Source organism: Salvelinus fontinalis, chromosome 34 (genome assembly GCF_029448725.1).
Source record: "Salvelinus fontinalis isolate EN_2023a chromosome 34, ASM2944872v1, whole genome shotgun sequence".
Lineage (NCBI taxonomy): Eukaryota > Metazoa > Chordata > Actinopteri > Salmoniformes > Salmonidae > Salvelinus > Salvelinus fontinalis.
In genome coordinates this window covers 36,150,624-36,168,349 of record NC_074698.1, presented here as the reverse complement: position 1 = coordinate 36,168,349, position 17,726 = coordinate 36,150,624, and the positions used below count along the sequence as shown (strand labels likewise).

The following is a 17,726-nucleotide window of genomic DNA, read 5'->3' as shown; positions in this document are numbered from 1 at the left end:
TTAGTATTCCCAGAATTCTAAATGGTTGATCTCACATTGAGAACCAAAGGAGAAATATAAAATGACGACTGCGTAAACAATGAGGACGGTGAGATAGATACAGAAACAGATCAAGTCCACTTTGTTGGCAAAGTGATGGCGTCTTGCTTTTTTCTGGTCTTGTGCAGCCATTTTGTTAAGAAACTTCACCACCTTCTGGAGGGGTGTATTCATCTTCTCTTCCTCTGAGGCTTTCAGTTTGATGACAGTAATATCAGACTTGGATTCTAGACAAAGTAAATGACAGGAAAAAGGGATAACATGATTAATATAACATTATTATTTTTGTGGACATGCGAGAAATATGTTGGGGAAGACATCAACTGCATGCTTTAACTGCAGCTAGAGAGTAAGAATGGTTGTACATTAACAAAATACCTCGACTTGTTTATGGTGATGATTACATTTTTTTAACCCTAAAAGTGCCAATTTATTTCACCCCTTAAAAGTGCCAACAGGTGTCATATTTGACCACAAATTGGAAATGATGGCAAACAAATAAACTCTCAAACAGTAACACTGTCAGTAAATGGTTTAAGTAAATGGTCTAAATTCCCCCTATAAGCATATATTTTAATGGGGTACCCCCTTAATGTAGACTGGTTGCAATAAAGTCATGACATCATGGTCAGGTTATTAATGGTTGCATAAAGACTAGGACTGTCAAACAATTAACTGGGGGAGGGGGGATACATTCCAAAGTGAGCTGTAATTTTATGATTTTTCATACAAAGAAACATTTAAAAAATATTGACGTCTTGATTCTGTCTAATGTAACAGTTAGTAAAATTAGGTCAATTGAGAAAGGACATATTATTTCATCTCAATGTCAACTTGTTTTTACATGGTATTGTACATTTTTGCGGTATAGATTATATATTTAGGATGTTCTCAGTATATTCAACACTTTCAGACAATGTGATTAATAGTAAATAAATAAAATATTGTGCACTAAAATTATAAAAATGTTAACTTGAGTTAACTGATTAACTCTGACAGCCCTAATAAGTAGGTTTGTTAACGTCTTCTTTGGCAACCAGAAAAAAATATATATTTTGCTCTCTGGGTAACTGAGATGAGGGAAGAATGAAAAAGTTTACCCTCTTCATTGTCTGTGTCTTTAAGCAGTGAGTCTTTGGACTTGGAGAGGCTGCAGGGCTGGAGAGTGCCACACTTAGCCAGACGTGTGAGCACCATAGACTGCAACGTGCTCAACACCAGGATGACCAAACAGAAACAGAAGTGCTTTCCTATGTAGAACAACGAGAGAGAGAGATGTGTGAGTGTTATATGGTGGCAGAGAGGTCCTGTATACATGAAACCGACATCAGTATGCTGCTAACAGTATAGCTTCCTTTACTGTCCCTGTAACAAACCGGGCTGGAAATAGTGAAAGTCTGCTCGCAAACACACATCAGCTGTCCTCCTTGACAATGTACCAAACAATTGAGCTATAGAAAAATATCCAATTTGATAGCTCCCTTGGCAACATTTCAAGCTAGCTGTGGAGTGAGCTTTCTGCACATTCTGAAAGGGTGGCTGAACTTCCTGATTTGGCCTCGTACTAGATTTGTCTCATTAAGAAATGCTAGCGGTCATGACTGAAGCCAAACAAAAGTTGTCTTTGGGTTGTGGTTTGATGTGGGTGTTTCTTATATGTGTCTTTGCCATTCAGTAACAAAACAGGGAAGTAACGTTAGTGTAGTGACAGCAAGCTAGCTTTGCTATGGAGAGAAGTTTTTAAGTTGAGGACTTCACCCCACCTGAGTGACTCGCCATCTCAAGATGGTCATCTAATTCAGATCTGTGTGTAGGCTAAAGTAGTAAAGAAGAGGCGAATAGATACTCTTATTGACCATATGTTTAGCCAAACTGGGGGGAGCTGGCTAGCCTATCTAACCTTAGGCTAGCATATATTTCTCTGTCAAATCAAAAGTATGCTAAGATGGCAAGAACCAGTGTCTGGAACTTTTCATGTGATACTTGTTCTACAAAACCTTGCTGCGAAAGTACCTTGCAACTTAGTTTAAAAGTTTTATCACGTGATGTAAATACATGTTACCGTGGAAACAATATCAACTACTGCGAGTTGAATGCCTGCGGTCTTCAGTCAGCTCAGCTAGCCTGCAACACATTGTGTTTTGTGACAAAACTGCACATTTTAGAGTGGCCTTTTATTGTCCCCAGCACAAGGTGCACATGTGGAATTATGTTGTTTAATCAGCTTCGTTATATGCCACACCTGTCAGGTGGATGTATTATCTTGGCAAAGGAGAAATGCTCACTAACAGGGATGTAAACAAATCTGTGCATACAATTTGAGAGAAATAAGCTTTTTGTGCTTATGGAACGTTTCTGGGATCTTTTATTTCAGCTCATGAATCATGGGACCAACACTTTACATGTTGCGTTTTATATTTTTGTTCAGTATTTAACATCACAGGTTGTACTGTGCATGTCTGGCAGTGCGTTTATGAACTTGACATAACGTCATTAGATACTGTAGATCTCAGCATATCGCCACATCTCCCTCTGAAGCAAGATGGCTGATCCCATAACGGGCTGAGACGAGCCACCCGGATAGCTGATGAAACTGTGGGTTTGCACAACCGAAGAATTTCTGCACAAGCTGTCAGAAACAGTCTCAGGGAAGCGCATCTGCCTGCTCATTGTCTTTACCAGGGTCTTAACCTGACCGGCGTCGTAACCAACTTCATAGGGCAAATTTACATTTAACATTTAAGTCATTTAGCAGACGCTCTTATCCAGAGCGACTTACATTTTTAACCTTTATTTAACTAGGCAAGTCAGTTAAGAACAAACTCTTATTTTCAATGACGGCCTAGGAACAGTGGGTTAACTGCCTTGTTCAGGGGCAGAACGACAGATTTGTACCTTGTCAGCTCGGGGATTTGAACTTGCAACCTTTCGGTTACTAGCCCAACGCTCTAACCACTAGGCTACCCTGCCTACCCTGCCGCCCCAAATCCTATACCTTCGATGGCCACTGGCACGCTGGAGAAGTGTGCTCTTCATGGATTAATCCATCTGCGTGTTTGGCGTTGTGTGGGTGAGTGGTTTGCAACTTTGTGAACAGAGTGCCCCATGGTGGAGGTGGGGTTATGGTATGGGCAGTCATAAGCTACGGACAACAAACACAATTGCATTTTATCGATGGTAATTTGAAATCAGAGTTACCGTGACGAGATCCTGAGGCCCATTGTCGTGCCATTCATCTGCCGCCATCACCATGTTTCAGAATGATAATGCACTGCCCCATGTTGCAAGAATCTGTACTCAATTCCTGGAAGCTGAACATTTCCCAGTTCTTCCATGGCCTGTATACTCACCAGAAATGTCACCCATTGAGCATGTTTGGGATGCTCTGGATCAACGTGTGTTCCAACAGCATGTTCCAGTTCCAGCCAATATCCAGCAACTTTGCACAACCATTGAAGAGGAGTGGGAAAACATTCCACAGGCCACAATCAACAGCCTGATCAACTCTATGTGAAGGAGTGTCGCATGCATGAGGCAAATAGTGGTCACACCAGATACTGACTGGTTTTCTGATCCACACCCATACTTTTTTTTTTTAAAGGTATCTGACCAACAGATGAATATCTGTATTCCCAGTCATGTAAAATCCATATATTAGGGCCTAATGAATTTATTTCAATTGACTGATTTCATTAAACTGTAACTCAGTAAAATCTCATTCTTTTTACCTGTTTTTCTAGCTTGCTAGCTGCTTAATTTGCAAATCTGACTTGAAATTAGGTATAGTTAGTTAGCTAGCTTGCTAACATTCGCTAATGTTAACTAGCAGGGATCTTTTGGCTTGCCAGTTGGAATTAAAAGATTATTGAAAGCAAGCTGGCTACATCCTAGCCAACCTGAAATGGCAATGAATAGGCGACAGTTAGCAAGATCTGGCCTGATAGCCAATCAAGATTCCTTGCTAACAGCTTTTTTAACTGCAAGATCAAGGTAGCTAGCTTGCTAATTTAGCTAACTGTTAGTTACATCACAGTGTCATAGCTAGCCTGGCTCATTAGCATTATCAAATAATGTAGCTAGCTAACTTTGCTTGCTAGTGTAACCAACTCACCACAAGTCACCAACAACACCAGGCAGTCTCGGGTTTGAGGGTTGACAGCCCACAGAAGTAGTAGCTAGCATTAGATGTAACAGTTAATCCATATCCTGCCCAAGATTGTTGAACAACTTTATGGAAGCCCATTTTCACTAGACTATTTCGCGATCAATATGTGCATTGCACATCAAGTTCCTGCCAAACATAATATGTGGCAGACCACCCATTGTCTGAAGAAGACTGTTTCTCAGTGCATGAGGAAATATGAGTAATTTGACATGGCCTAGTTCCCCGGGTGGGCAGCGTTTGCTCATTTTCAACCATTCCATTGGTTCATTTCCTACTAGTCAATTGCATTTTACATGTTTAGTAGATGCTCTTATCCAGAGCGACTTACAGTAATGAGTTTTAAAAAAACAGGATTTTTTCCCATACTGGTCCCCCATGGGAATCGAACCCACAACCCTGGCATTGCAAGCACCATGCTCTACCAACTGAGCTACACAGGACCACATTGGAGAAATCTCCACCCACCAGGGGCACCGGGCCATGCAAACAAACTTGCCCAGTCTTCCACAAACAACACGGTGCCACCTGGGCAAAAGGGGGCATGAATTGAGGACATGATTGGAATCCAAACCCAACCTTAATTTACGCTGTGACACACTTAGGTACCAAACTCAGTTTTGGAAGAGGCTGATTTTATGACAAAATGTTTCCTTTTTACACTTTGTAGTCCATTTTTACAATAGAATAAATGTTTCTGACTGGCCGTTTACAAAAGGAATTATTTGTTTTTTGGAGCAGTCGCTTTATAACTCCGATACATACACACCGTTTATAACAAAATGCTGTTTCATTCTGGTGCATTACACACAGGACACTCACGGATGATGGGGCTGCACTGGCCTCCTCCAGGCAGTAGGTCCTTGAGGATGTTGAGGAACATGATGAAGCTGAGAACCAGTTTAACCTTGAAGGGGATGCGCTTGCTCTCTCCCAGCGGCAGGGCGAAGCTGCCCACATCAGCCAAGATGATTAGTATACTGGGCAGGACCAGGGACAGAAACGGGTTTTCAGACCGCATTTTCAGCGACACCTGTGAAGACAGACAGATAAGCCAATACCAAGGAGTATTGGTGTCTCTGAGGGGTCTTTGGCCTGGTTTGCTAACTACCTCAGAGTGCAGTGTTTAAAGTCAGAGAATCTGCGGTCTCAGCTACTGCCTGTCACCAAGGGAGTACCCCAAGTCTCAATCCTAGGCCCCACACTCTTCTCAATTTACATCAACAACATAGCCCAGGCAGTAGGAAGCTCTCTCATCCATTTATATGCATATGATAGTCTTATACTCAGCTGGCCCCTCCCCGGAGTTTGTGTTAAATGCTCTACAACAAAGCTTTCTTAGTGTCCAGCAAGCTTTCTCTACCCTTAACCTTGTTCTGAACACCTCCAAAACAAAGGTCATGTGGTTTGGTAAGAAGAATGCCCCTCTCCCCGCAGGTGTGATTACTACCTCTGAGGGGTTAGAGCTTGAGGTAGTCACCTCATACAAGTACTTGAGAGTATGGCTAGACGGTACACTGTCCTTCTCTCAGCACATGCTAAAGTTAAATCTGGACTTGGTTTCTTCTATCGTAATCGCTCCTCTTTCACCCCAGCTGCCAAACTAACCCTGATCCAGATGACCAACCTACCCGTGCTAGATTATGGAGACATAATTTATAGATCGGCAGGTAAGGGTGCTCTCGAGTGGCTAGATGTTCTTTACCATTCGGCCATCAGATTTGCCATCAATGCTCCTTATAGGACACATCACTGCACTCTATACTACTCTATAAACTGGTCATCTCTGTATACCCGTCGCAAGACCCATTGGTTGATGCTTATTTATAAAACCCTCTTAGGCCTCACACCCCCTATCTGAAATATCTACTCATATAACCCTCATCCTCCACATACAACACCCGTTCTGCCAGTCACATTCTGTTAAAGGTCCCCAAACCACACACATCCCTGGGTCGCTCGTCTTTTCAGTTCCCTGCAGCTAGTGACTGGAACGAGCTGCAACAATCACTCAAACTGGACAGTTTTATCTCAATCTCTTCATTCAAAGACTCAATCATGGACACTCTTACTGACAGTTGTGGCTGCTTTGCATGATGTATTGTTGTCTCTACCTTCTTGCCCTTTGTGCTGTTGTCTGTGCCCAATAATGTTTGTACCATGTTTTGTGTTGCTACCATGTTGTGTTGCTACCATGTTGTTGTCATGTTGTGTTGCTACCATGCTGTGTTGTCATGTGTTGCTGGCTTGCTATGTTTTTGTCTTAGGTCTCTCTATATGTAGTGTTATTTATTTTATCCCAGGCCCCCGTCCACGCAGGAGGCCTTTTGCCTTTTGGAAGGCCGTCATTGTAAATCATTTTAGAATTTGTTCTAAACTGACTTGCCTAGTTAAATAAAGGTTAAATTGAAAAATTAAAAAGCCAGGCAGAAATTATTTGTTTTTGAGTAAGTGTATTGTCTTTGAGTGTAAATGTTTAAGCATTGCCCATAAAAATAGGAAGAATGAGGTATCTTTACATATCCCACATAAAAGAAATACAACTGAAATCACCAGGAGCACTCACTTACCCATAGATAGTTGCGATCATCTCTGCCTCCTTTAGCGTTGAGTTCCACTGCCTCGGTTAGCCAGTCCCCACGGTTTGCGTTAGTTGTGCTCACATTCCCAAAGTTCAGGAACATGCCACATCCTGGAAAAGCAGATATTTGATACTAGTTCACTCACTCAAAGATCATAACATAGCTTATAACAAAAAAATATTTGTTTCTATCAATAGGCATTGTGGGTGTAACGATTCACAAAATGTTTGGTTTCGTTCATTCTTTGATTTTAGGCTCTTTGTTCGGTTTTATCTTAGTTCTCAGGAGGGGATGGAAAAACTACCACACAAATAAAAATATTTTATAAAATTGACATTTTGACAATTGCATGATTTCCCCTTTCACTCGCATAGATTTTTTGTTAGCGGTGGCTAAAGTTAGCTGAAGTTTGTAGTGGCTGTTCAGAGAGAACCGAACCATGGATTACAGTTTCTCCTTGCCCATACTACTTTTAGGGTGAGGAACCATCTAACATCAAGTTGTAAAATCCTGAACTTACGCTTTGAGGCTAGGCGAAAGCTTACCATTTACCCACGCATTTGTCTATTTCACGCTACAGACCTAGGCTCAGTGGTGGGCCGTCAAGGCCTGCAAGGCCTTCTCTGCTGGCCTAAACATCATCAGAATATATATTTTTTTTAAATATATTTTCCCACAAATATGTATTAAATTATTCCCCAGAGTAAGAGTTATACTCTTCATTTCATAGCTTTCCTCTTGGTTGCACTGCTTCCAGCCCCAGGTTGAGATTTGGAGGGCTGGTCTTTATGTTAGATCTTTTATCCAATCATATTCAGCCATCATGTGTTGCCAGGGGTCTAAAATCTGCCCTCAGGCCTTCAGAATCAACAGTGCGGGCGCTTGTAGCTTATAGTGAATGGAAATGAAAATTTAGTGTCAACCAATCAGCTTTAGAGTTGGCTATTGTACGCCTGCTGGCTGGCTCCAGTGTTACACAGGAGCCAGCTAGCAGGTGTAGTGCGTGCACGTCTTTTGATTGGATTACCAATATTGAGAGGCAGGTCCTATGGAGATCTAGGAAACTGAATTTGATAAACGAATTAATTCGCGTACTACTAAGCTGTTTTTTCAACCCACAATGGCAGAAGGAGGAGAAGATATCGATTTGGTCGAGGATATAATTATAACGCGATTCTCAAGATGAACTTTTCAAGAAAAGTTAGACATTGTAAGGAGAGGTCGCCCGACGCCACAAAGCCTGTCACAGGCGGGAAAGGGCTTCGTTCGCTCGCCACTTTCAAAGTTTCAACTACGAGCGCTGTCAATGGCTCACAGGCTCCTTGGCTCCGAGAAGCACTGCAAACTGTACTGCTGGGAATGCCTATTATTTGCAAGTGATCGATTTGATGTTTGGAGCCACACTGGCTTTGCAAACTTGAGTTGTCTAACCAAGGCAGCAACGAGACACCAAAGTACGGCTGGGCACTAACAAGCAATGGTGCTTTTGAAAACTTTTGGGGACACCGGAGTGGATCTACAGCTCAAAGAACAAGCGCGCAGGGCAACGGAGCTGCACAATGAAAAGGTGAAGGGAAATATTGAAAAGACTCATTGATTGTGTCATGTTTTTGGGTAAACACTGTTTACCCAAAAATGTCAATTTGTCAATTTCAAGGTGACGCAACGCCTGGTTATACTGCGTTTCTGTCTAAATGTATAGTGTCTAGAGCCATGGCATCATAATGATGGTAATAAGAGGTGGATTAATTCGGGTGGGACTGTGTAGTACCTCACTGAAGGCCCAGGCCCACGGCACGCCACTGCCTAGGCTATACAACGAATTAGAGCTTGCATTTGTTATGTTGTTAATATAATTCTTATTTGTTCTTAACTTATGAATTAACGTTATTTAATTTGGGAGATAACTTTAGTTAAAGATGGAATCTTTAGTAGGGGACAACAAAAAAGTTTAAGGTCTTTGATAGGCGGGTGCGGAATTTGTTAAAGGAAATAATCATTGCCATCTGATGAGGTTAGCATATGGCTAAATCTGCCAGGTTGTCATGGGAACAGTTAACATGCAGCCTTTGATCACATGCAACTATATCAACAATTTTAATTGTCTGATGCTAAAACTTTAACAAAAAAAATGTACTTTTTCTAATGTTCTTAAGTATGGCTCCACTGTGTCCAGCCGACTAACAAGCACCAAAAGAAATGCTAGACAGTCAGGGAGCATTGAAAATTCCAAAGACGACAAATAAACTGAATTGCATTATATACTAAATTGCATTAGGCTATACAAACAAAACAATTTTTTTGGTTTGTTGTTTTTGGTTAGTAAGAGCTTTGGTAAATAATTGTGTGCAAGAGCCATTTAGCAGACAAAATGAGGTTTGAAATGATGCACTTACCACTAATTGCCCACACATTAAGGGCGATGGCACAGAAATCTGAAGCGAAGGGGTAGTTGTACAGATTGACCTCACAGCCCACCACAGTGTTCATGATGACCATGTGCTCTACAGTCCCGTTGCTGTGCACCAGCAAATCCTTGTTGCCGTGCTTCATCATTGTTTGCACTCTTTAGACATGAGAGTGTTGAGGACAGACAACTGAGGATTGATCTACTAAAACTGTCACACCTAAACATTTGGCCACTTAAAACATATTAGTACTGTCTCTAATTCTGTCCATGTTTCACTCGCTATTTAGAAGATTACACATACATTGACTGTAATGTTATAAAATATAAATGAAAAATGATAATTAAACATAACAGGCTATTGTATTCTGTAAGTGGACTCACCCATTAGTCACATGGAGTTCAGGAGTCCAGATTTTGCTGACAGGCAGGACAACCATATCATGATGATAGACTGATGTGTCCCACGATAAGTCAGGGTCTTCCCAAGACTGTAGTTTAGAATCAGAATGAGTAGTATTACAAAATGTCTCCCTGGATGTTTTGTGCCTACACTCTTAGAAAAAGGGGTTCCAAAAGGGTTCTTCGGCTGTCCCCATTAGGTTCCAGGTCAAACCCTCTGTGGAAAGGGTTCTACCTGGAATCAAACAGGGTTCTTCAAAAGGTTCTCCTATGAAGACAGCCGGAGAACCATTTTAGGTTATAGCACCTTTCCCCCCCCCCTAAGAGTGTACTTACCAGCGGGACTTCCAGACGACTCTCGAAGCGGAGGTTTTTTGTGTCCTATTAGGAAGAGAATAATTCATCACATAACGATAGAAATGTCAATATGTTATCTCTGAAACTCACCACATTGTACATAACTCAATTAAAAGGAACGGAAAGGGACTTACGACAGACAGAGTTTCGTACACTATTGACGGCACACGGATAATTGAGATGCACCGCGGAGACTGTGGCGGACTCAGAGCTTCTTTCGCAATCAGCATGCTGGCCAGACATCGACGGGTCGTACAGGATGGTGTGGTTGCACTGGATGAAGTGGCTGCGTTGGATGGTTGGTTTGCACTCGCTGTATTAGATAGTGTTTGGATAGTAGTAATTGCTACGTTGGATAGAGTGCCTGATGCAGATACTGTGGAACCAGAGATGGGTATTTCATTTCAGAATATAATATTGGATTTATATAGCGCTTTTCTAGGAACCAAAGAGGCGTTCCAATAGTTCAACACAGTACAATAAATGACTTACACAGTCCAAATGAAATGGGATAAGGTTGTTGCATGTCTTCAAAGTAGTGAGTCACTGTGAAAAGTGATCATGCTCTCTATATGTTGCACTGTATCTAAACCTGATACTCTTATCACTAGTCCATTATCAGTTACGTTCTGAGAACAACATGTCTTTTAGAGCTTGGTAAGTGCGTGATTGTCCTATGGTTGTTTTGCATACAATCTTCCCACAACTTTTCTGGGATTGGTGCAGGATAGTTGCTTGGCTTTGGAACGTTCTAAGAAATGTAAAAAAAATACAATCCATTCTCAGAAAGTTAAGAACTTTCTATAAAAACCACAAGAAAATTGTTGTAACGTTCAGAGAATGTTTGAAGATTGTTATCTAAAAACATATAGATTTCGTTCTCAGCATCAACAAAACTATCCTCTACCTTGTAAAGTGTGTTCAGGTGTGTTGGTCGCACCCACTAATTGGCCACACCTGATCTTAATGAGTGCTTGTTACCTTTGAAATGGGGTCTGTTATATGAGTAAAAAAGATGTGCATCCTCATCCCAAGAATAATTGATTTTAGTTTTTGTCTATTTTCAAAGGAGAAAGGTAAGAACATTAACAACTTCATAGTTCATAACAATATAACAATATAGAAGATAATTAAACGTATTTTACAAGAAGCAATATTACTCCCTAAAAATAGAACCCTATGGAACAATCCTTAGATAGCTTTTCAGAATTCACCGATAAATTGGTCCATATGGAAATCTAAAGGAATGGAAACCATCAAATGACTTGGTAACAGGAAATATATTTACTTCCATGACAGAATTTAAATGCTATTTTGGACTGACCAATGTAGATATTTTCAAATACATGCAACTTAAAAGTTACATATCACGAAATTTAGATTTGAAATCTTTCGGACATCAGAGCAACCCTGAGGGAATCTATATGAGTCAGAAAATGATGTTCATATGATATAAGATATACAAAACCTTGGAGAGAGCCTATCCAACTGGCAATCTCTTAAAATATATAAACTATTGGAACCTAGGCTTAAAAAGAACTGATGTTGGCACAAAATGGAGGGAATGGAGCTTAACTAACAAAATTACAGTTAATGAAAATGTATGCTTAATCCAGTATAAACTAACGTATAGAATTTATTATACAAGAGAAAAAATTCACAAATTCAGTCATGTCTTAAGTGTAAAACTAACAATGACTCAATAATCCATGCTTTCTGGGAATGTTATAAAGTCCAAAAGTTATGGACGGAGCTAGAACGTTGGCTGTCAGAAGCATTACAATGTAAACGTACTTTTAATCTGTCTGTCTGCATATATTATTACATATATTCGATGTTATAATAAAAAAGAACTCCCAGGAAAACGTTCAAGGAACCAGAGTAAAACGTTATCAGAACCTTCCTGCAACCTAAAAATATATATTCTCAGAACAGACATTTTCACTTCTGCTCTCAGAATGTTTAAAAACATTCAGTTTTACCAGTCAGGAAACGTATGGCTGCGTTCCCACAACCAATGTAAAACCAAAAACATACGTTCCCACACCTTCCAAGGAAAGAAATGTGCTAGCTGGGTTATATTTATTTAATTTCTCATTGTACATTTTTTTTCATGACTTTAATAATATCATCTGTTTGTGACAAGAAATAAAAATGAATATTGCAGTTTGCAATCGCATATAATAAAAATGTTTTACACTGTTTACTTCATATCTGCTGATAGGAACAAAGATTACATTATTCTAGCGCAATTCGCGCCTGTTTTAAGAAGAGTAAAATAGAGCCCAATATCTTACCTGTTAGCAAGAATAGGGAGAAGAGACAACATTTCAGCACGCTGTGGTCCATGGGTCTCATCCCTGAACGTTCTCCTGCCACAAAGCACATAGTCAGTTGGACATTGGTGCACAGTCTTACTAGAAATTAAGATGAGTTTCCTCCAATGAAACTGTTAGAAGAAGGACTGAAAACCTACCTTTAGCTGCTTAGTGATCACCACTTGCCTTCTCCTGTCCTCTCTAGCCAATGCCACACCTGGGATGACCCTTATAAAGGCTGCTCTGGAACTTTTGGTCGCCCCAGCCTTCCACAGCCACACCCACAAACTGTCTACATGTGAATATGATCCTCGATATTGTACACAATGTGCTTGGCCATAATCCCCAAATAATGAGTTTTTAAATGAACCTCCCAGGATTCATTTCACCAACTTGTGTAAACAACAACCACAACAGACAGGTAATTACTAATTACTGTGACTGGTCAGAACCGGATATACTGCACCTCCACCTGCCTCTAAACCCTATAGTTGGCTATATGTTTCACTGGACCTCAATAGGACCGTATGCTGTTATCATATTGTTGAGCATACAGACTTCATACAGACAATAATACAAAAGGGATTGAGTTGGTTTATTTGAAAAGGCATCATGCATGGGCACCAGACAGCATTGAGGTTTCAGTGGTACTGTTTTCTCTCTGGGTAATGGAGAAAGGTTGCTATCTCCTCACTAGTGGTTCATAAAGCAGCTTGTTTTGACAGCTGGTTGTGAACTAACAGTAACCTATAGCTTAACTGTTTAGTGTGAACATTTACTGCAGGATCCATTCAGAATCAGCAAATTATTTAAGGGTGAGTGTTTTGCAAAATATTGTTTGACCAAGACCGTGGTCTGAGACAATTAGAACTTGTGGATGTGTATGTACAGTACCAGTTAAAAGTTTGGACACACTCATTCAAGGGTTTTTCTTAATTTTGACTATTTTCTACATTGTAGAATACTAGTGAAGACATCAAAACTATGAAATAACACATATGGAATCATGTAGTAAACAAAATATTTAAACAAATCAAAATATATTTTATATTTGCAATTGTTCAAAGTAGCCACCCTTTGCCTTGATGACAGCTTTGCACGCTCTTGGCATTCTGTCAACCAGCTTCATGATGTCACAATTCCGATGGTGAAAATGAAGGAGTCAGGTGCAGAGAGCAGGGTAATAATGAGCAAGTGGAAATTTATTATTTCACCCAGAAATAATCTCTGAAGTGGCTACGCCACACAACAACGGGCGCGTCAAAATTACTGTCCAACATAAATTAGGACCGAATCCACTATACAAAAAACACCACCACAACAAACAGAATAACAAGCCCGCACAAAAGTCGGCGGGCCAACTGGGTTTAAATAACCCCCTACCCTAAACACAAAACAGGTGATACCAATTAGACAAACCTAAATGAAAACAGAAAAGGGGATCGGTGGCAGCTAGTAGACCGGAGACGACGACCGCCGAGCGCCGCCCGAACGGGAAGAGGCACCATCCTCGGCGGGATTCGTAACAGTACCCCCCTCCCGACGCGCGGCTCCCGCAGCGCGCCGACCCCGGCCTCGAGGACGACCCGGAGGGCGAGGAGCAGGGCGATCCAGATGGAGGCGGTGAAAGTCCCTCAAGAGGGACGGATCCAAAATGTCCCCCACCGGTACCCAGCATCTCTCCTCCGGACCGTACCCCTCCCAGTCCACGAGGTACTGCAGGCCCCTCACCCGGCGTCTCGAGTCCAGGATAGTTCGTACCACGTACGCCGGGGACCCCTCGATGTCAAGAGGGGGCGGAGGGACCTCCAGCACCTCATTTTCCTGAAGGGGACCAGCTACCACCGGCCTGAGGAGAGACACATGAAACGAGGGGTTAATACGATAGTAAGAGGGAAGTTGTAACCTATAACACACCTCGTTTATCCTCCTCAGGAGTTTAAATGGCCCCACACACTGCGGCCCCAGCTTCCGGCAGGGCAGGCGGAGGGGCAGGTTTCGGGCCGAGAGCCAGACCCTGTCCCCTGGTGCGAACACAGGGGCCTCACTGCGGTGGCGGTCAGTGCTCCTCTTCTGCCGTTCACTGGCCTGCCTGAGAGAGTCCTGGACTGCCCGCCAGGTCTCTCTAGAGCGCTGTACCCACTCCTCCACCGCAGGAGCGTCGGTCTGGCTCTGATGCCACGGAGCCAGGACCGGCTGGTACCCCAGTACACATTCGAAGGGCGACATGTTCGTTGATGAGTGGCGGAGTGAGTTCTGGGCCAACTCCGCCCACGGGACGTACCTTGCCCACTCTCCTGGCCGGTCCTGGCAATACGACCTCAGAAACCTACCCACTTCCTGGTTCACTCTTTCCACCTGCCCATTACTTTCGGGGTGATACCCAGAGGTGAGGCTGACCGAGACCCCCAGACGCTCCATAAACGCCCTCCACACCCGGGACGTGAACTGGGGACCTCGATCAGATACGATGTCCTCCGGCACCCCGTAATGCCGGAAGACGTGGGTAAATAGAGCCTCCACAGTCTGTAGGGCCGTAGGGAGACCAGGCAATGGGAGGAGACGACAGGACTTAGAGAACCGATCCACAACGACCAGAACGGTAGTGTTCCCCTGAGATGGAGGAAGATCAGTCAGAAAATCTACCGAGAGATGAGACCATGGCCGTTGTGGAACCGGGAGGGGTTGTAACTTCCCTCTCGGTAGGTGCCTAGGAGCCTTACTCTGAGCGCATACCGAGCAGGAGGAGACATAGAGTCTCACGTCCTTAGCCAAGGTGGGCCACCAGTATTTCCCCCTAAGACCCCGCACTGTCCTCTCAATCCCCGGATGACCCGAAGAAGGTAGTGTGTGAGCCCACCAAATCAATCGATCACTAACACCAAGCGGTACGTACCTAAGGCCAGTCGGACACTGGGACGGCACAGGTTCTACCCTCAACGCCCGCTCGATGTCCGCGTCCACCTCCCATACCACCGGGGCCACCAGACAAGAGGCGGGAAGGATGGGAGTCGGATCGATGGGCCGGTCATCCGTGTCATAGAGACGAGACAGCGCGTCGGCCTTAGTGTTGAGGGAACCTGGTCGGTAAGAGATCGTGAATCTAAAGCGAGTAAAGAACATGGCCCACCTAGCCTGACGCGGATTCAGTCTCTTCGCCTCTCGGATATACTCCAGATTGCGGTGGTCAGTCCAGATGAGGAAAGGGTATTTAGCCCCCTCAAGCCAGTGTCTCCACACCTTCAGGGCTTTTACCATAGCTAGTAACTCCCGGTCCCCCACATCATAGTTCCGCTCCGCCGGACCCAGCTTCTTAGAAAAGAAAGCACAGGGACGGAGCTTCGGTGGCTTGCCCGAGCGCTGTGATAGCACGGCTCCAACACCAGCCTCGGACGCATCCACCTCCACTATGAACGCTAATGAAGGGTCCGGATGCGCCAACACGGGAGCCTCAGTAAACCGTGCCTTCAACTGGTTGAAGGCTCCCTCTGGCTCGGCCGACCACCGTAGACGCACCGGCCCCCCCTTCAGCAGTGAGGTAATGGGTGCCGCCACTTGGCCAAAACCCAGGATAAACCTCCGGTAGTAATTGGCAAACCCTAAAAACCGCTGCACCTCCTTTACCGTGGTCGGAGTCGGCCAATTACGCACGGCGTTAACGCGGTCACTCTCCATCACCACCCCTGAGGTGGAAATGCGATAACCCAGGAAGGAAACGGCTTGTTTGGAGAACACACATTTCTCAGCCTTGACGTATAGGTCATGCTCCAGCAGCCGCCCAAGGACCCTGCGCACCAGGGAGACATGCGAGGCGCGTGTGGCAGAATAGATCAAGATGTCATCAATATACACTACCACACCCTGCCCGTGCAAGTCCCTGAGAATCTCATCTACTCCCAGAGGCACTCCTCCAGCACCGGTCCGAAGTGTGTCTCTTCGGCCACAATAGGTGCAAGAGAAGCCACCTCCTCCGGCCCCCCTAGATGCAGCCCCTCCCAACTCCATCATCATGTCCATCGCCGACCCAATCCGATGGAGAACGGCGGTGTGATGGAAGACACGCTCCTCCATCGATGGAAGAGGGGTGGTTGCTGCTTCTGCTGACTCCATGGGATGGTGCGGGCTTCTGTCACAATTCCGATGGTGAAAATGAAGGAGTCAGGTGCAGAGAGCAGGGTAATAATGAGCAAGTGGAAATTTATTATTTCACCCAGAAATAATCTCTGAAGTGGCTACGCCACACAACAACGGGCGCGTCAAAATTACTGTCCAACATAAATTAGGACCGAATCCACTATACAAAAAACACCACCACAACAAACAGAATAACAAGCCCGCACAAAAGTCGGCGGGCCAACTGGGTTTAAATAACCCCCTACCCTAAACACAAAACAGGTGATACCAATTAGACAAACCTAAATGAAAACAGAAAAGGGGATCGGTGGCAGCTAGTAGACCGGAGACGACGACCGCCGAGCGCCGCCCGAACGGGAAGAGGCACCATCCTCGGCGGGATTCGTAACACATGAGGTAGTCACCTTGAATGCATTTCAATTAACAGGTGTGCCTTGTTAAAAGTTAATCTGTTGAATTTCTTTCCTTAATGCGTTTGAGCCAATCAGTTGTGTTGTGACAAGGTAGGGATGGTATACAGAAGATAGCCCTATTTGGTAAAAGACCAAGTCCATATTATGGCAAGAACAGCTCAAATAAGCAAAGCGAAACCACAGTCCATCATTACTTTAAGCCATGAAGGTCAGTCAATCCGGAAAATTAAGAATTTATAAAGTTTCTTCCAAGTGCAGTCGCAAAAACCATCAAGCGCTATGATGAAACTGGCTCTCATGAGGACCGCCACAGGAAAGGAAGACCCAGAGTTACCTCTGCTGCAGAGCATAAGTTCATTAGAATTAACTGCACCTCAGACTGTTGGCCAAATAAATTCAAGTAAAGTTCAAGTAAAATACACATCTCAACATCAACTGTTCAGAGACTGCTTGAATCAGGCCTTCATGGTCAAATTGCTGCAAATAAACCACTACTAAAGGACACCAGTAAGAAGAAGAAACTTGCTTGGGCCAAGAAACACGAGCAATGGACATTAGACCGGTGGAATCTGTCCTATTGTCTGAGTCCAAATGAGATTTTTGGTTCCAACCATCTTGTCTTTGTGAGACTAAGAGTAGGTGAACAGATTATGTGTTGTTCCCTCCATGAAGCATGGAGGAGGAGGTGTGATGGTGTGGGGTGCTTTGCTGGTGACACACACTTATTTAGAATTCAAGGCACATTGAACAGCATGGCTACCACAGCATTCTGCAGAGACACACCATCCCATCTGGTTTGCTCTTAGTGGGACTAGCATTTGTTTTTCAACAGGACAATGACACAACACACCTCCAGGCTGTGTAAGAGCTATTTGACAAAGGAAAGTGATGGAGTGCTGCATTAGATGACCT

At 43.6% G+C, this 17,726-nt stretch overlaps 1 protein-coding gene across 1 annotated transcript; it reads right to left on the bottom strand.

Annotated features, from left to right (window-relative positions):
* LOC129832794 (5-hydroxytryptamine receptor 3A-like) lies at window positions 1-10,247 on the bottom strand. Its single transcript, XM_055896794.1, has 8 exons — window positions 10,084-10,247; window positions 9,929-9,973; window positions 9,575-9,681; window positions 9,180-9,349; window positions 6,772-6,893; window positions 5,024-5,234; window positions 1,140-1,289; window positions 1-266 (listed from the first exon to the last, which is right to left on the bottom strand). The coding sequence occupies exons 1-8, from the start codon at window positions 10,177-10,179 to the stop codon at window positions 1-3; spliced, it is 1,167 nt and encodes a 388-aa protein (XP_055752769.1). The 5' UTR covers window positions 10,180-10,247.
* Between the last annotated feature and the right edge of the window lie 7,479 nt (window positions 10,248-17,726).

What these genes read in the sequence shown, in the direction of transcription:
- LOC129832794 (XM_055896794.1), bottom strand. Translation starts at nt 10,179, where the DNA reads ATGCTGATTGCGAAAGAAGCTCTGAGTCCGCCACAGTCTCCGCGGTGC. An exon ending in CCAGTGCAGCCCCATCATCC is followed by an intron (nt 1,290 to 5,023) that starts GTGAGTGTCCTG and finishes TGTTCTACATAG; the next exon opens with GAAAGCACTTCTGTTTCTGT. An exon ending in AGACACAGACAATGAAGAGG is followed by an intron (nt 267 to 1,139) that starts GTAAACTTTTTC and finishes TACTTTGTCTAG; the next exon opens with AATCCAAGTCTGATATTACT.